Source organism: Pocillopora damicornis, chromosome 12, assembly GCF_964200805.1.
Source record: "Pocillopora damicornis chromosome 12, jaPocDami1.2, whole genome shotgun sequence".
Lineage (NCBI taxonomy): Eukaryota > Metazoa > Cnidaria > Anthozoa > Scleractinia > Pocilloporidae > Pocillopora > Pocillopora damicornis.
The window spans coordinates 1,597,423-1,614,316 of record NC_142681.1 but is presented as its reverse complement, the minus strand read 5'-3'; the positions used below and the strand labels follow the sequence as shown (position 1 = coordinate 1,614,316).

At 38.4% G+C, this 16,894-nt stretch overlaps 1 protein-coding gene and 2 long non-coding RNA genes across 6 annotated transcripts; 2 read left to right on the top strand and 1 right to left on the bottom strand.

The window, feature by feature from the left end:
* The first annotated feature begins 25 nt into the window (after positions 1-25).
* Positions 26-13,379, top strand: LOC113676729 (carbonic anhydrase). Of its 3 annotated transcripts, XM_089190585.1 has the most exons (9): positions 3,538-3,612; positions 6,961-7,126; positions 8,114-8,190; positions 8,770-8,799; positions 9,840-10,150; positions 10,784-10,876; positions 10,961-11,021; positions 11,878-12,035; positions 12,564-13,379. In XM_089190585.1, the coding sequence occupies exons 3-9, from the start codon at positions 8,127-8,129 to the stop codon at positions 12,756-12,758; spliced, it is 912 nt and encodes a 303-aa protein (XP_089046711.1). In that variant the 5' UTR covers positions 3,538-3,612; positions 6,961-7,126; positions 8,114-8,126; the 3' UTR covers positions 12,759-13,379. The 3 variants fall into 3 exon arrangements, with proteins under 3 accessions (XP_089046710.1, XP_089046711.1, XP_027049226.2); XM_089190584.1 differs by lacking the exons at positions 3,538-3,612; positions 6,961-7,126 and adding an exon at positions 26-285; XM_027193425.2 differs by lacking the exon at positions 6,961-7,126.
* On the bottom strand, positions 2,288-7,493 carry LOC113676733 (uncharacterized). Of its 2 annotated transcripts, none has more exons than XR_016181983.1 (3): positions 7,385-7,493; positions 6,310-6,418; positions 2,288-2,726 (listed from the first exon to the last, which is right to left on the bottom strand). It is a non-coding gene; the product is annotated as an uncharacterized LOC113676733 (long non-coding RNA). The 2 variants fall into 2 exon arrangements; XR_016181982.1 differs by lacking the exon at positions 2,288-2,726 and adding an exon at positions 5,597-5,776 and having other exon boundaries at positions 7,385-7,480.
* Positions 13,380-14,640: 1,261 nt separating the features above from the next.
* Positions 14,641-15,943, top strand: LOC149036034 (uncharacterized). The gene is made up of 2 exons (XR_016181984.1): positions 14,641-14,766; positions 15,357-15,943. It is a non-coding gene; the product is annotated as an uncharacterized LOC149036034 (long non-coding RNA).
* The last annotated feature ends 951 nt before the right edge of the window (positions 15,944-16,894 follow it).

The following is a 16,894-nucleotide window of genomic DNA, read 5'->3' as shown; positions in this document are numbered from 1 at the left end:
TAAGAACGCAGATATAACACAGTTTGAAAAGAAAAAAAAGTTTACACCTTAAGGTTCTCATGGAAAACTTGAAAGTTGATTGGCACCGCATAATAGGATCGTCCTTATTACCCAATCAAAATATTTGGATAATTTTGAACAATAAGTCGTTCATCGGGTGGTGTATCGAAGTGTAGTAAATGCTCACCAGTCCTTCACTCTTACAAGCTCGGTTCTCACTCCATCAAGCATCTGTATCATCGGCTGCTCAAACTGAAAACTGAAAGACGGCTTGACAGTTTTAAGGTAAGCTTTCGTTTAATCGTATTTTTCTTCGTTTAAAACAAAACACCCTGACACACAGACTACTCTTGGAGTATCTAGCTACAGAAGGCAGAATGAAGAAAGTAAGAAACACTCAGTTAGTGGCACGCACCTAAAGAACTTCTTGCGAAGTGGCGCCTTTGGTATTTCGAAGTCGCAGATATAATCATGGTCACTGCACACCGCATGCTACGTAGCTAGCATCCTTACCTTAAACTGCACCACTGATCACCATAAAACCGTAAATGTATCGAATCCCAAATCGTGTCGCCATTCTTAAGAAGCGCAAGGTAGTCTTTCAACGCTTTACATTGTAACGCGTCACTGCTTTCCAAATTCCGCCTTGGAGTAGACTTTTATCGTGTTCCTTCCGGTGGGAAAAGCCTCTTTTGACTTAAGCCTCTTAAAGTAACTTTGATTTCGAGTGTGGTCTATGAAATAAGGGTTCGAAATCTGTCGGAAGGTTAAGGTGGCGATGCACCCACTGCACAATCTTTATTAGAGTGTTGCCGAGTTATAAATACCAACGTAGTTACGGAAATTCAATAATGAAAACGGAAGTCACCGAACTCGTTTCAAATAAGTTAGAGGCACATAAGGCTGAAATCAAGACTGTCATCTTGAGGTTTTATTATTACTATGGCAACCTTAAATGAAACAAACTACTCGACAAATAATTGGACTTTCCTTACTCCAATCTCGTAAAAGTGTGAGAATATCGATTCTTCAAAGAATTGGTGTTTAAAAGAAATTTTGAACCATAAGACACCCGTACACTGAACTTGCATTTATGTGGCTGTGATTAACCGATATAATCAAACAACTTTTGAAGAGTCCTTTGCAATTTTTTGGTTGAGAAACTCAAAACGAGCTCGGACAAAATCACTTGAAGTGTCTCACTTTTCTTGTTAGTAAGACAGATGCTGCTCTGTGTACACTTTTGAATCCATTATTATGCAAAAAATGTAAACAAGATGTTCCTTCAAAATAGGAATTTGTTTTGGGTAGCGCATCTTTGCAATATATTACGTTCGACTCCCCACAGCTTGGAGCCTAACTGACTCAAACATCCTAATAATTCAGATAACTTACACCAAAATCGATATCCCTGAATTCCCGTTACCCATTCACTGTAATTTAAACCTCAGCAACTCGAACCCTCGATGACTCAAGCCTCCAGCAAACAAGTTTATGTTTCCCTTCAGGGTATTTTCTAGACTATAAGAACTTACCATGTATACTAAAAAGTTGACATGCTTAAAAAAATGTCGCGGATAGATTACAAGTCAGTAAAGGAATATCATGTGCCAAAACTAGTCCGATTTTAGTCATTAACTCTGTTGAAAACTTAGACAGCGACTTTTCAATCATTGTTTCTTGGTAGGCCCTGAACTCATTCTTCATCCACATTTGTTGAATACAAATGGAACTTTCATTAGTGAAATTTTTTCACTTTGTCACTAAATAAAAATCCAATTGGTTGTTGAAGCGGCGAACTTCTGTCAATTATTAGCCCCTAGTGATCATCTTTATGCTGGTCACGTACTCCTCTGCAACGTTTGGAAAAGCTCGCACTATGTGCCAAATGGATTCACTCGGTATGCTCAGAACGTTCCCGGCCATTGTTTTAGTCATTGTCAACATAGGAATGTTGATGACAATTGAACTCCAGCCTCCCTTCTACACGCCTCCGAAACGCCCCCTCATCGCGGGTGATTTACTTACGCAGCAAACAAACTGAAATATTCTCTGTTTCAGAGTTACAAGAAAAAATTTCTTCCTTTTTCCTTATCTCTCCCGTCCAAGAGAACATTGTGTATGATTTAATAGCTTTGTGGTTCTCTTGGTCAGCGGAAGATAGCGACAATTCGAGAAAGGAAGAAAACAGAAGAGAGCCACTTTTTAATTCCAGACAGAATCGTTTCCGCTGCTTGTCTCGATTGACACTCTCTTCTAGCATGCTGAACTGACGAATTATATCTACTTCACTCAACGTCTTCGAAGAAGACAGCAATTTTATTTATTATAAACACGTATACTATGGGGTTCTTAAAACAAAGAAACACAATAAAGAGAAAAACGCCACAGGGCACACTGACACAGTAGACTAACCTCGTTGTCATTCTCAAAATCTGGGGAAGGTGCAACTAATATTATTGGTTCAAATTTACTTAACCATCATCTTAACTTAGCGTGGGAATCTTATGCTGTCAGATGATAAAAAAAGGAAATACGATAGTCTGTCATTATTTCTTTATATCGAGCGCAGCTGTCAGATGTTGGTATCGCTTGCGAAGGAATGTCCGTGTCTTTCAGCATTTTTTTAGGACGCATGCTTTCTGCGTGTCCAACATGCTCACCTTGCATGAACAACATTACGTAACCTGCGTGCACTTGCCTTTCTGTAAAATCACGACGACCTCCTACAAGACAGAATCAAACAAACAATATTAAATTATCCCAACAGTTAAATAAGCCGGAAAACAAACCCTGTTTTGACGGACATTCACACAGTATTTAACAAGTACTTCGGTGATATTAGGATCTCAGGCAAAATTGAAAATTTACACGCATGCTGGGAGTGACGAAAACTTGGCGACAGTGTAATTACACGTGGAACTCAACATTTCCCCTAATCTTCTTTCTCTAGCCACTAGATAGAGACTTTAATTGTCATACGGCAGTCTCGATATTGCTAAAAACTCACATGATAGATGTGAGTTTTTAGCAAGAGATGCAGAGACTGTCTGCGGTACTTTAACCCTTTCCTTCCAAAAATGATCTATACTGAAATTCTTAACAGATACTAAGGACAAGCGATAAAGAGATGTATTGACAGTGGTTTAGAGAATAAGATTTTAGATCTTGAAAATCAAAGGTAAACATAACTTTACTCCCCTCCCCTCCCCTACTCCTTGTTTTAGAAACTGGTCGTTTTCTAAATATCTCCTTCATTTCTCATGTTAACCTTCAATTTTATTCGTCGTCTTCGATGTTATTGACTAAAGGAATGAATAACACCTTGCGTAATGTTTGACACAAATGCGCAAAGGCAATACACCCATTACATGATGCTGCGGAAATCAACTCCAATTTTTTGTTCATAAATTAAATCTGCGGGTGGCTGGCTGCGAACAATCAAAAATCATCGAAAGCACTAGGTCATGCACAAGTCATGGTTCGTGACGCTGACCTATCTGAAATATATTAGGTTTGTTCGAGAGCTTTCAAGCCATTGCATATTCCGCACTCATCTCTTTCAGTCCGGATACTCTAAGCTGTTGATCACACCCTAAACTACTTCGCAAGGTAAAGTGTTTAATAACTTTTTTTTTCGTTGCATAGTCAAGAATGATCTCAATTCTCTGTGCTGCTAACAGTTAATAATCGGCAGAGTTGACAGTTTCTGCATTAAATGATCTACAGTGTCATTAGAGATAGGACGCGCTTGACGTTTTGCACCTATTTTGTTCGCAACCACGAGCGCGCTACGCGCTTAAAATTATAACCAATGTTAAGCTTCTCTCAGATGCCTAGGTAGAAATTTTGTGAACCAAAGAGTTATTTGGGCTAGCTATCTTTTTGTACTTTAGTAGACCCTAATGCATGCCACGCTCTCCTCGTCGCGGGTTGATAGTTTCAGTGAGGAATAGAATGCTTTTACGAAGCTTTCAAACTAAACTGTTGGTGTGGTACAAACGCTTCAAATCATGTTTTCCTCCAAGACAAATCTGCAAACTCGAAGCGTTTGCGCTTAAAATTTGCGACGTGACATTGGTAAATGTTTTCTTTAGTTTCCCTCATCTCGTCCAGTCTTAGAAATCGCTTACAGTTTCAAAACGTCGACGTGATGTCCAGGCAATCGTTTGATAGGACATTGTGATAACCAAATATAGGAACATTTCATCGGTTAGAGATGTAATCTAGGCGAGGTCAGATTAGACATATTCTTGACTGTCCACAAATATTTACGTCGCAATTTTACCACAGATTGTTATATTACTGAAAGTCGCTGAAAAGTACGATAGGAATCCTTAAATCCTAAGGTTTTCAACAAATCTTAGTTGAGCTGTGTACTTCTAACTCAGGAAACTTAAGAGCTTATCAAGAGAAGCAGGAAATTTTAGAGGAGTTAATCGGAGGCGCAACACGATATGCTTGAAAAGGCAAAATTTCAAGGACGTGATAAGGAAATTCAAGGTGTGATGGTTATTTAGTGGTTGCGCTCTCCTTTGTGTAGCTTCCAATTGCACCTAGTTTCGAGTCGGAATTTAATGGATTAAAAACATGTTCGATAAATTTCGTTTCTACCAAACTAGATGCATGCTTCTGTCCTCACGACACTCAAAAAGACAAAGAGCAACAGAGTGGATTGTTTAATATTTACGAGATGGTTTTTAATCTCCTATTTGATAGATTAGTTTTTCAAAATCGATAATGCTTCCTTATTACATATCACAGTTGTGTGAATGCCATTCCGCAGCCTGATTTGTAGGAGAAATGGCTTTTAACGAGATCAACGAGTTTTCTTTTGTGTGTGTGTGTGGATAAGAATTATGGCTTAAGCGCAGACAGGGTAAATTCTTTGTCCTATATTGCTAACTTAAGATGGTTTTAAACAACTTCAAGAACAAGCAACAGAAAAGATTTGCGAGAAACTTAAGACCTATGGTTGCAGACTTTTGATAAGCATATCTCTGCACGGTTAAGCACGTTTAAAAATAGATAAGTGATTTCGTTGAACAGCTTTTTTTTTTAAAATACATGACTCTAGTTGGGTCGATAGACATAACAGCGCCAACGCATTTATTTTTAATTGGACAGAATGAGTTTTTTTTTTACAGACTAAAATGACCTGTTGTGTAACGTCTTTGTGATTAGATGATTGAGGTTTAGTAATTACGCGAAGAACTCGTTGTTGCTCGTTCATGAATTCACGAGCCTTCAGAATTAAGTGCGTACAGTGCATCACTTCGCTAAAGGACTATAAGGTTAACCAAGTCTCGGAGCCTTATGTTTTAAAAATGTATGCGTAAATGAAGACGCGTAAGTGGTAACTATTTCAATGTATGTCAATATCGTGTGCTTCAAACCACAAAACCACAGATGTCAACTTATCAATGTCACATTGTACTTTACTAGATAATTCCTTTCATCATCAAATCCGAAATAGATGCCAAACTACTTCCCTACAAACGATTAACCACTAAATTACCAATTCAAATATTGGAGGAATACTTGAAGCAACTGTAGATGTACACTTGGTAGGCTACAACTTGGAACAAACTCATGTAACTAAAAGGAGTTTACAAAGCGGTCTTAATGATATAGAGAGAATACAATTAAACGCCTTGGGATAAATTGAAACGCAACACTGTCTAGATAGATTATGTTGGAAACTTGACGAGTGAACTTGATGGTTTTAAAAGTCTAAGGCATATGTTCGCTTACTTGCTTCGTCAAGGATTGAAACCTTAAAAAAAGTAAAAGAAATAGTCATTTTTTTTTCAATAAAACTAGAGCAGCATTGCCCAGTCTTTCATGGCTTTAGGTCAAAGAATGGTCGTCTTTGTTTTCATGTTGCCGCGTGATACACTGCGTGGTCGAATTGCCGTTACGCCCGAAAGGTTAAAACGCTTGGCGCATGATACCCGCGTGAGTTCTTCATGATTTCCACCAAAACTCGTAAACATTCGTTTACGTAACTTTACATTCACAGTCTAATAGTTTTGTTCTTAGGAATGAAACCCTCACAATTGGATCACACTGTTTCACGGGACTATAAAGTTCTAATTATTCATGAGCAGCGGGTAATTAATCAAGCTGTTTGTATATGCACTCTCGCTTATAAACTCACCCAAATATCAAACATAAACCCATTAGTAACCTAAAAAATAACTGCTACTACCTCACCGGGAACCTTGCGGTTAAGAATGCAATTCTAGCACTTCCCTAGAACAAGGTTAATCAGCCTCAGGGCAAGTTTGTGTTGGAAATTTTTCTTACTTCATGCAGTAAAGGATAATCAGATGAGGCAACACATATTTGACAAATCTTCTTGACAGAGCAATCACGTCAGTCATTACATTGCAATAACAGGATATTGATAATGGCCCTGGCGAAAAATAACATTTTACGTATTAGGAGAAAAACAATTTTGAGAACTAAATACATATTGTGAGAGGGACCGTACTCGAAAATCGACTTTCCGACATTTCCTAAGAAAGAGAGGGAAAACTGAACGTGAATGATACGAAAATAAGGCGCGAAATGGTCGGAGATTACAGTAGATGGGGAATACAAAGCCAGCAAGGCAGTTCATCTTTAACATCTACCCTTATTGACTTTAAGCTTTTTCAGTAAGTTGTTTTTATACTCACACCAGCTAAATGACGTTTCCAGAGGCTTTGTTTGGTAAAGTGGTCGATGCTATTCAAATCTTAATTTGGGGAATAAATATAATTTGTGGTCACAATCAGCACACGTCATTGAATGCGTTAGATTTTTAATATCTATTTCGAGGCGATCTCTAAGACATTAGTAAATGGTTAGATGAAACTTAAAAAATATTTGTACCGGGGAAATTGACGATTTATCGTAATCTTATGCTTCTCTTTAAAATCTGATAATTATGTATTTTCCATTGTATGTATGAAGACATTTGAAGACGGACCCTATCCTGAAAATTACGAGAACGTGGCAACGCGCTAAAATCTTCGTAATGCAGAAAAATCTGACGCGTTTACGTTGCCTGTGCGCGTGACACGCTACGCGAACTTTTAAAAATCAACCAAATCGGTGTTATTTTGTCTTGAAACGTAAGGTGAGTGATAGAAGATGTAACCATGATCAGGTAAAGTAGCTCAATCATGTACGAAAACCATTTCATATGATCACCACTCTCCTACTTAGCCGTCATAAAAAATTTTCCGACATCAAGTACCAACCTAAACCAATATAATTCTCCACTAACTCTCGTCATGTCTGCTAGTTTACGTTTTGACTTTGATGGGACCATTCATTGAGAAACTTCCCCTTGGAGTAAAAATGTTCATCATACATCCCTTAAAGAAACAATTACCTAAACGATTCGGTATTTTCTCTCGTGTTCCTCGTTCGTCAGTCTTAACGAAAACGCTCCAAGGTCCTGTGTTTTGCTTTCTGCATATCATTTCATCTCTCACAATATTGAGCATGCGCAACCGTGTCGGGTGCCACTCTCTGCACACATGACCACGTGATTAAAACACACTTTGGCGGGCGAGGTGGTTAACGGGATAAAATACTCAAATGAAATGCAGTCTCGATTACGCATCACCGGCTCAATCGATACGATAAAAATAAATCTTTCAGATGAGTCGGAAATTTAAGCTATCATAAGCACCCTATAAGATGTTTTTCTTTAGGCGGCTATGCAAATTTCAGCTCGCTGATAAAGTACAAACAAAACATTACCCGGATGTAAGTAAATATTAAATAACTACTGCGCACAAATGCGCTTGCGATAAATTGAAAGTGGAACCGATCAAGATTGTCACTGTTTCGTCTATCAATGGGACGCTATTGCTAACCACCAATTGCCATTAGATTTTGAAATTTGTTTCAACCAAAAAAGGTTTGATTAATGTAATGTTCGTTTTCAACCCGAAAAATTTTATTCAGAGCGAAAATTAAGCACGTCTGGACAAATGTTGGTTTGGACCTTAGCATTACAGCTATCCTCACATTATTTGAAAGACTGTGTATAATTTCCTTTAGTTACAATGTCTGGCAATTCCTCATGATATTTCTTTTCTGAATTTTTTTTCAGGTTAAGAATAATTATGGATCGTCTTTTCCTGGCTGTGTTTCTATGTGTCAGCTTGATGCCGCTTGTTTTCAGCGCCGGTAAGACTCCGGAATTTTATATACATTCATTTGTTTTCCTCTTCTCTGTTTATGTTACCATTTGTCAAAAGGAGATTTTATATTTTTTTGAGGTCTACAATCGCGAGATCTTTTAGTTTTGCGTCTCTACCGAATAAACACCTTGAGAAAGATGGGGATTTACATACATCTAAACATATTATGTATTGCACCAGGTATTACACAAAGATGTCAAACCAAGTGAATGAAAATTCATTTGAATTTTCTTTGTGATATCAAAAAACCTCACAGAGGTGAACGTACACGATGACTTTCACCTCGTAAATCTGTGATGCAGTAGTTCTACGTCCCCGAGACTATCAAGATGCTGGCTAGTGATGAAAAATCCGATCATCGTCCGAAATTCGCACCTGTAATACAATTTTGAGGGTCCAAATGTAATCTAAAATTAGATTAAAAAAAAATTATAAGATTCGCAGTGAAGGATATAAAATCAGCATCTGTATCTTTCTGTAGCAGACAATGCCCCAGAGTTCCCGTTGACTGTACATGTACACTCTGTGAACTGTTTCTGATATTACTTTTTTTGTTTCCTCGTAGATTGGGACTATGTCGTGGGTGGTCCAAAGGGTAAGATTTGTTAACGCTATCGCCTAAGTAATCCTTTATTTCGGTTTCCTTGTGAATCGATTGATTAAAATTTCCTATTACGAAACAAGGATATGGCCAATATTTAACGATTATTCCGAGAGCGCACGTCGGATATGAGATGTTAAGTACCCAACAAAGCGCTTAACACTAGGTTGGTTATGACTGACCGAGATCGTATCAAACAAGTGCGAATGGAATAATTGTTTTATTAAATTCTCCGCCTTTCGTTTATGCTATGGGAGCTTAATGAATTTGTTTAAACTCTAAAATTGAGAAACACTTAGATGCTGGCTTCTATACACGGGATGTGAGCTTATAAGCGGAATTGAGTGAACTGATGAGAACACTCGAAATGCAGTACCCAGAGTTGAAATTGAATCTTACTTGATATGCAGTGATTTTACACTGTCGTGCGAATGTTCAACCGATTTATATATACCTCAATCGATTGTCCACAAGCCGAGATTACCCGGTAGAAGACACTATAGAAGAAAATAAAAGCCAGGGTGAGCGCACCTCAGTGTACAGAGGAAAAGAAACTTTTACGGGCAAACGTTTTAAACTTGTCTCTTTTTACGACCTGTTCTGGACATTTTGAAGTCAAACATACCTCAAAAAGATTGCTAATAGGTTGTTTGTCTACGTGACTCCAGACTCTCTCCGAAAATATCGGGCCAAAATAGAAAACTGAGACATCCCAGCTCACACACATAACGGCCAATAATTTCATTCAAATTTTCTTTTCCTTTATATTTTGAACATGGCAGACCCAAGTGCGATTTTGTGCCTAGGAATTTCGGGTAACTAATTTTGCAGTAATCAAAAATCGTCTTATGATTTTGGCTAAAAATGAAAACACTTATAATCATCGACAACACGAGCTCCTAATCATCCACACACAAACAAGAGAATGATATTCTCTTCATACAAACTAAAATAATCGTCTAGATCTATCCATAGGATAATAACAATTATTGCTGCTCTTAGCTTATCAGCGTGGCGTATTTGTGTTTCTACAGGCCCTGGAAATTGGTCTGGGACTTGCAAACCCGGAAAGAAGCAATCTCCCATCAACATAAAAATGGCTGAAACAGAATATGCAAACATGGACCCTTTTAAGCTCACTAACTACGACAAGATGCCGACAGCCAACTATACCCTCAAGAACAACGGTCATACTCTGCAAGTTGATTTCTCTGAGAAATTTTTTAACGTTAGCGGTGGGGGATTGAAAGGAGTTTATACCACTGTGCAGTATCACCTTCACTGGGGGTCAGATAAAAGTCAGGGATCTGAACACACAATGGACAACAAAGCATACCCTGCTGAGGTTAGTAAATAAAGAACGTACTTAACAATTGTATGCTGCCTCTTCCTTTGTTTACACGGAGCCATTCGCGAAGCGAGAACGTGGTGAGTAAGGAGAGCTAGAGTGAGGAACCAGCTTCCTGCACAACAACCCCCCCCCCTCCTCCTCACACACCCATAGCAGGGGTTCTTCTCTTACACTGAGGGTTGGCAATTTTAACAACAATTCGTCGCTGAGGTTGGCAAATGACAAAAAAATAAATCATCCAGGATAACAATACACAGTCGCTCTTTCTCAGCACGTGAGATCGAAGGGGAGAATCTCAAGGTTGTTTATACTACTTAGTAGAACAAGTGTAACATTTACCCCTCCCCTCCTCCCTTTCGATTGTAGAAAATTTGCGCTTTTGGGCATGAATGATAAATTGGAAAAGAAGGGCACTTTCTATCAACAAATTCAACAGCATGTTTTCTGGGAATGTCAAAACTGCTAGTGGAATCTTGAGTTCTAGTGAGGCGAAGAATTTAAGGCGAAAAATATTCTTCTTGTTGTCAAGTTTTCGTATATTTAACTAGAAATAAAACCCGACGAATTGCGAATCCTGATTAATTTAAAACTCTAACTTTAACACTAAAAAACTTTTTTCTTGAACAGATACACTTTGTTAGCTACAACACCAAATATCCAAACATAAATGCTGCACTTGCCAAATCAGACGGTCTTGCAGTTCTTGGTGTCTTTATTGAGGTACTTCCAACATCTCTTTTTCTTTTCTATTGAGTAACTTTTGAATCTTTTTTTTTCTGATATTATGTTATTTATTTCTTTTAGGTTGGAGGTAATGATAACCCAGCATACGGATTTCTGAAATATGCCAAGAATGTCACCACAGGTAAATCAGGCTTTGGGATTTGATTTAATGTTTAACATCTCTAATTTGAAACTGTACTGCGCTGTGCTGTAATTAGTAAGAAGTAGTAAAAAGGCGTGCGCATAAACAACATAAATTTACGGTCCTTCAATTTGAATCTGCGCTCCTCGATATCTTTTTTTTCTTTTGTGGTCACCAAAATACTAATCATCGTTTTTTTCCAAGTCATATCCTGAGTCATTCATTAATGTATTTATTCAGCTCTTAAATTTAAAGTTCGACATATATGCATATTTAGTCATTCACCTTAATTCGTTTATTCGTCGATCAATTTCTCGTTCTGTTGTTTATTATCATGTCCTGTACTTTCCTATTTGCATGTCCACTGGGCCATACGTTTCTTCGACATTATGTTCAGTGCTCAAACAAATGGCGATTAACACAAGGACAAACAATACACAATCGCATAGATAGTTGTAAAGAGTGTCATCTATACTTTAAACTGTATTAATCCTTTAACCTCTAAAAGTGACCAGCACTCGATTTCTCCTTATATCATTACCCCTAAATGAGACTTTCCGACATGAGAATTAAGAAAGTGATGTCCACTTGAGAATTTCCTGACCGTTGAACAAATTTTCCAGGGCAGTAACAGGGAATATATAAAGGAAACAGTACGGAGAATAAGCACTCTGATGTCAGGGTATAAAGAGTTCGGTAATTTTCTATTGTTTGGGTAGGAAGGCGTTCATTGGAAGAGGACAACAAATTTCATATAATTAACTGCGCAGAAGACGATAATTAGAGAGATTTGAACCGCTTCAACAATTGCGCACTTTATAACTTGGCTAATGAGTTATGATATTAATTCTCACAGAATCGACAATGACTATTATGCCATTCAAGCTGAAACCGGCGTTGCCAGAAACATTAGGCAAGTTTTTCCGTTACAGTGGCTCCTTAACCACTCCCGGATGTAACGAAATTGTCACCTGGACGGTCTTCAAAGACAGCGTCAAAATATCCGAGGATCAGGTATATTATTTGATGGTGATTCTTTGACTGCTAAGAGTGCCACGTGAAATGACGGATTTGCAGCTTTGTAAATATTAGTAAACATTCGATTAATAATTTTCTCAACTGTTTAAAATTATGTCTCGGTTTGTAACAACTTCCCTCTTTTATGGTATACTTTTGACTGCGCATGCCCCAATCAATGAAAGGTGAAGTATCGTTCAGGAGCGCGCCTAACAACCAAAAGGAAATATCTCTTTTAAATTTTTTTTCGGTTTTAGGTCGTACTTTTTTTTAATAAGAAATAAAGTCATCAAATATCAGACAAACCGAGAGCAAATGATATATGTGTGAAGGGCTGTTTTATGATTTGGCCTTCACTAAGCTTTCACAGCTGTTTACGTTTTGGGGGAGTGGGAGTGAGATTCTCTTTTTGACGCTCCTACTTGACAGGGTGAGGGGGAAGGAGGGGGGGGTTGAAGAAAGGGAGATCTTTAGCAGTGGTTGAAATTCAATTACTATTGGCATAATTTTATTTTCTTTCTATAGATGAAATATCTGCGCATGCTCAAGTTCAAAGACAATTCAACGATGGTTGACAATTACCGTCCAGTTCAGGATCTCTATGGCCGCGCAGTTAAAAACAGTTTCCAGGAAACCACTCCAACAGCTGGTGCAGGCATTATTGACATAAGCGTTGGTCTGTTCTCACTGATGCTGTTGACCGTCCTGTTTGGTCGTTAACTTTCCGCATCGCTCTGATGTAATTTTGTTTTTTTTCAAATTGTTTTTGCAAGTTTTATTATCATCACTATTGTTTTAGGCGGTAGTTGGTACACTTAATGTGCTTTTGCTAATGTAATGTGATTTTCTCGGTATTTGGAAAAAGCAATTAGTTGGGTAAGAGATGATTTGTACCTTTTAACCTTTTACCTTTGCCCAATATCTGTAAACTAATTTGAAAGAGATGACGTCGATAGACCCAATTTACACAGACTTACTTACTCGCTTAGTTCATTTTTCCATTCAAGGATAATATGGACAAATGCAAAGATTCTATATTTTATTCTTTCACCGGATGATTTAGTGCGACGTTTTTTGCGTGCTTTTTTAATGTTATATCTCTGTCACAATGCTTGTAGGAGGATAATTTAGACTTAAAGTAAAGATTCTGTTGCACGCAAAAGATGTTGACGTTGTGTTATCTGAGTGGTATCTTCTAAAAAAGCTTGAACAGACTGCGTCGGTGACGGCAAAGAAATCCTGGTGAATCAAAAGATTTTAGACGCATTGATAGCTCTTCGTGTGTTTTAAGACTACTTGTATTTAGAGCCGTCCTTGCACAATAAAAACGTGAAATAACCATATTTTGCGCATTTAAATGGCGAGAACCATAACAGGGTGCTGTCAACGTGAGCCGTTGGACAGAGGAAATCTGAAGCTGGCGTTTTTGTAGGCGATGCTCTCACAATTGCTCAAACTCTCTCGATTATCCTCCTTGAAAGAACTGATGTACTATTTCGGTCTACTTCATCTCTAGATATTAAAGGCAACCCATTCTTTTCTTTACAATACCTGGTGAGAGCTGTAATATATTCCACATTGTAAAAGTAGACCAGCCGAAAAATAATTAGCTGCATCGGGCTTTTGTTGGCAAGTTTTAAACTGGGATGATGGTGAGAACAGAGACCCTGTCCCCGCTCTCCCTCCTTCTCCTCCTCTTTTTAAAGAAGGCCGAAGACTGGACCAGAGAAATTGGAGGAAATCATGCCTTCAAATAAGCCGCAAAAGGAACAGCATTAATGATCTCCTATTTGAAAACGTTAAGGGAAAACTACTTTAATCTACTCCTTCGTAATCCACAACCTGCAATATCATTTACAACAGATAAACCACTCGTCCGATAGAAACGTTTACAACACTTTAATTGCAGTCGCTGACCAGCAGAAATAAGTCGAGGATTCTTGCACTGCGTGCTTAGTAGAGTTCCATAAGACGTTTCCCAAAGTGTAACAAGTTGGTGAGAGGTCACACGTTGGCGTAAAAAATAGCTTTGACTAGCCCAGTGAGACTTCACTCGCACATGCGCGCAGAAGTAGCCAGATGATAGGTGTGAACCTGGCTGCAAGGTTCAAACTTGAAAAGTTAGCGGAAGTTAGGAAGCTTTGGGCCTAGTCGAAGTTTCTCGTTGGAGCAAAAACAATTAACATGCATGAGTCTGGGTAGGATTTTAAACACTTTGCTAAGCCGTTAAACTTCCGCAGGTGATAAACATGTACCTCTTCTTCACAAATTTGACACATTATCAAGGAAAAATATTAAAAAGAATAGACAAATTCATCATCATATGTATGTCGTCTTGACCAGTTTACCAGGAAATGAGGCCAGGTATGAGACCCAGAAATCCTCCACTACTTATATTGCATTAAATCTACATTTCAAGAGCTGCGCTCCGCTCAACAGCTGATTCATAATTCTTGGAAAAATCCAATTTGTCCTAAAATGAGAACACTGATATAATGTTCTGCACTGAATTCCATTCAAATTATTTCGGTTATTTGGCAAAACAACTCTTCAGGGTGCAATGCTATTTACATTCGTAAGTATTGACAGGTTGACTAAACAAGGTAAATGATGGGGGAACCATCCGTAATAAAAGACGTCTACATGAATCAATTTATCGCCTTCCTCTTTGTACCTTAAACACTTCGCATACCAGGAAAGGAACACCAAAACAGAGTTCATTTTAAAGGTAAACCTCTTATTTTTGAGCAATTCAGCGATAGTGTGTGCGTAATTCCACAGGTAGCTGACATTTAATCATAAGCCTGCGTAGCTGGTAGACTTTAGGGTGCTAGCTGACATTATTATACGCGTCGAAGCTGCGAAAACGAGAACCCAACCTTGAAATCGCTCTTACGGCCTTGCTACTCGATTTCAAAACTAGAGTGAACTCTTGATAGCTGTCTGCATTTGGCTGAAAAGGGTAAAAGCCGTTATTTAACTGTCAAGGCTGATGCCAAACACCAGATCCAAACCACCTGAGTTTTACGGCCTCCTAATTCTGTTTGAAAAAGTAAGTCAAAGTAAAGTTTTGAGGGAAACCGAATGATATTTCATTGGCTGTTTATGAGCTAATAGACGATGCCTAATGTTAAGGAACATACATGGCTACATGTGTCGCCATCTAAATTCGCTCATCGGTGGAGTGATCGATTACTCCAATGACTCCTATGACTCCTACTTGACAGGGTGTGGGGGGCGGGGTGGGGAAGAAAGGGAGACCTTTAGCAGTGGTTGAAATTCAATTACTATTGGCATAACATTTTTTTCTTTCTGTAGATGAGCTATGTGCGCATACTCAAGTTCACAGGCAATTCAACGATGGTTAACGATTACCGTCCAGTTCAGGGTCTCAATGGCCGCGCAGTTAAAAACAGTTTCCAGGAAACTACGAAAACCTCTGCTGTTTCAACAAATTGACATAAGCGTTGATCTGTTCTCACTGATGCTGTTGACCGCCTACTACTCGCTTAGCTCATTTTTCCATTCAAGGATAATATGGACAAATGCAAGGATTCCATATTTTATATTATTATTATTATTATTATTATTATTATTATTATTATTATTTCCATATTTTATTCCTTCACCGGACGTTTTTTGCGTGCTTTTTTAATGTTGTAGTTCTGTCACAATGCTTGTAAGAAGATAATTTAGACTTTAAGTAAAGATTTTGTTGAACGCACAAGATGTTGACGTTGAGTTATCTAAGTGGTATCTTCTAAAAGAGCTTGGACAGATTGCGTCAGTGATGGCAAAGAAATCCTGGTGAATCAAAAGATTTTAGAAGCAGTGATAGCTCTTCGTGTGTTTTGAGACTGCTTGTATTTAGAGGCGTCCTTGCACAATAAAAACGTGAAATAACCGGCCATATTTTGCGCATTAAAGAACGAGAACAATAACAGGATGCTGTCAACGTGAGCCGTTGGACGAAGGAAACCTGAAATTGGCGTTTTTGTAGGCGATGCTCTCACAATTGCTCAAACTCTCTCGATTATCCTCCTTGAAAGAACTGATGTACTATTTCGGTCAACTTCATCTCTAGATATTAGAGGCAACTCATTCTTTTCCTTACAATACCTGATGAGAGCTGTTACATATTCCACATACGTAAAAGTAGACCAGTAGAAAAAGGATTAGAGACCTTATTCCCGCTCTCCCTCCTTCTCCTCCTCTATTAGGGAGTATCGAAGACTTGACCCGAGAAATTGGCGGAAATCATGCCTTCAAATAAGCCGCAAAGGAACAGCATCAATGATCGCTCATTTGAAAACGTTGAGGGAAAACTACTTTAAACTACTCCTTCGTTAACCACAATCTGCGATATTGTTAACAACAAATTAAACACTAGTCCGATAGAAACGTTTACAACACTTTAATTGTAGTCGCTGACCAGCAGAAATAAGTCGAGGATTCTTGCACTGCGTGCTTAGTAGAGTTCCGTAACATGTTTCCCAAAGTTTAATAAGTTGGTAAGAGGTCAGACGTTGGCGTAAAAAAGGTTGCTTTGACTAGCCCAGTGTGACTTCACTCGCACATGCGCGCATAGACAGCCGGATGATAGGTGCGAACCTGGCTGCAAGGTTCAAACTTGAAAAGTTAGCGGAAGTTAGGAAGCTTTGGGTTGTGTCGAAGTTTCTCGTTGGAGCAAAAACAATAACGAACACGCATGAGTCAGGGTAGGAGTTTAAACACTGTACTTAGCTGTTAAACTTCCGCAGGTGATAAACATGTACCTCTTCTTCACAAATTTGACACATTATCAAGGAAAAATATTAAAAAGAATAGACAAATTCATCATCATATGGATGTCGTCT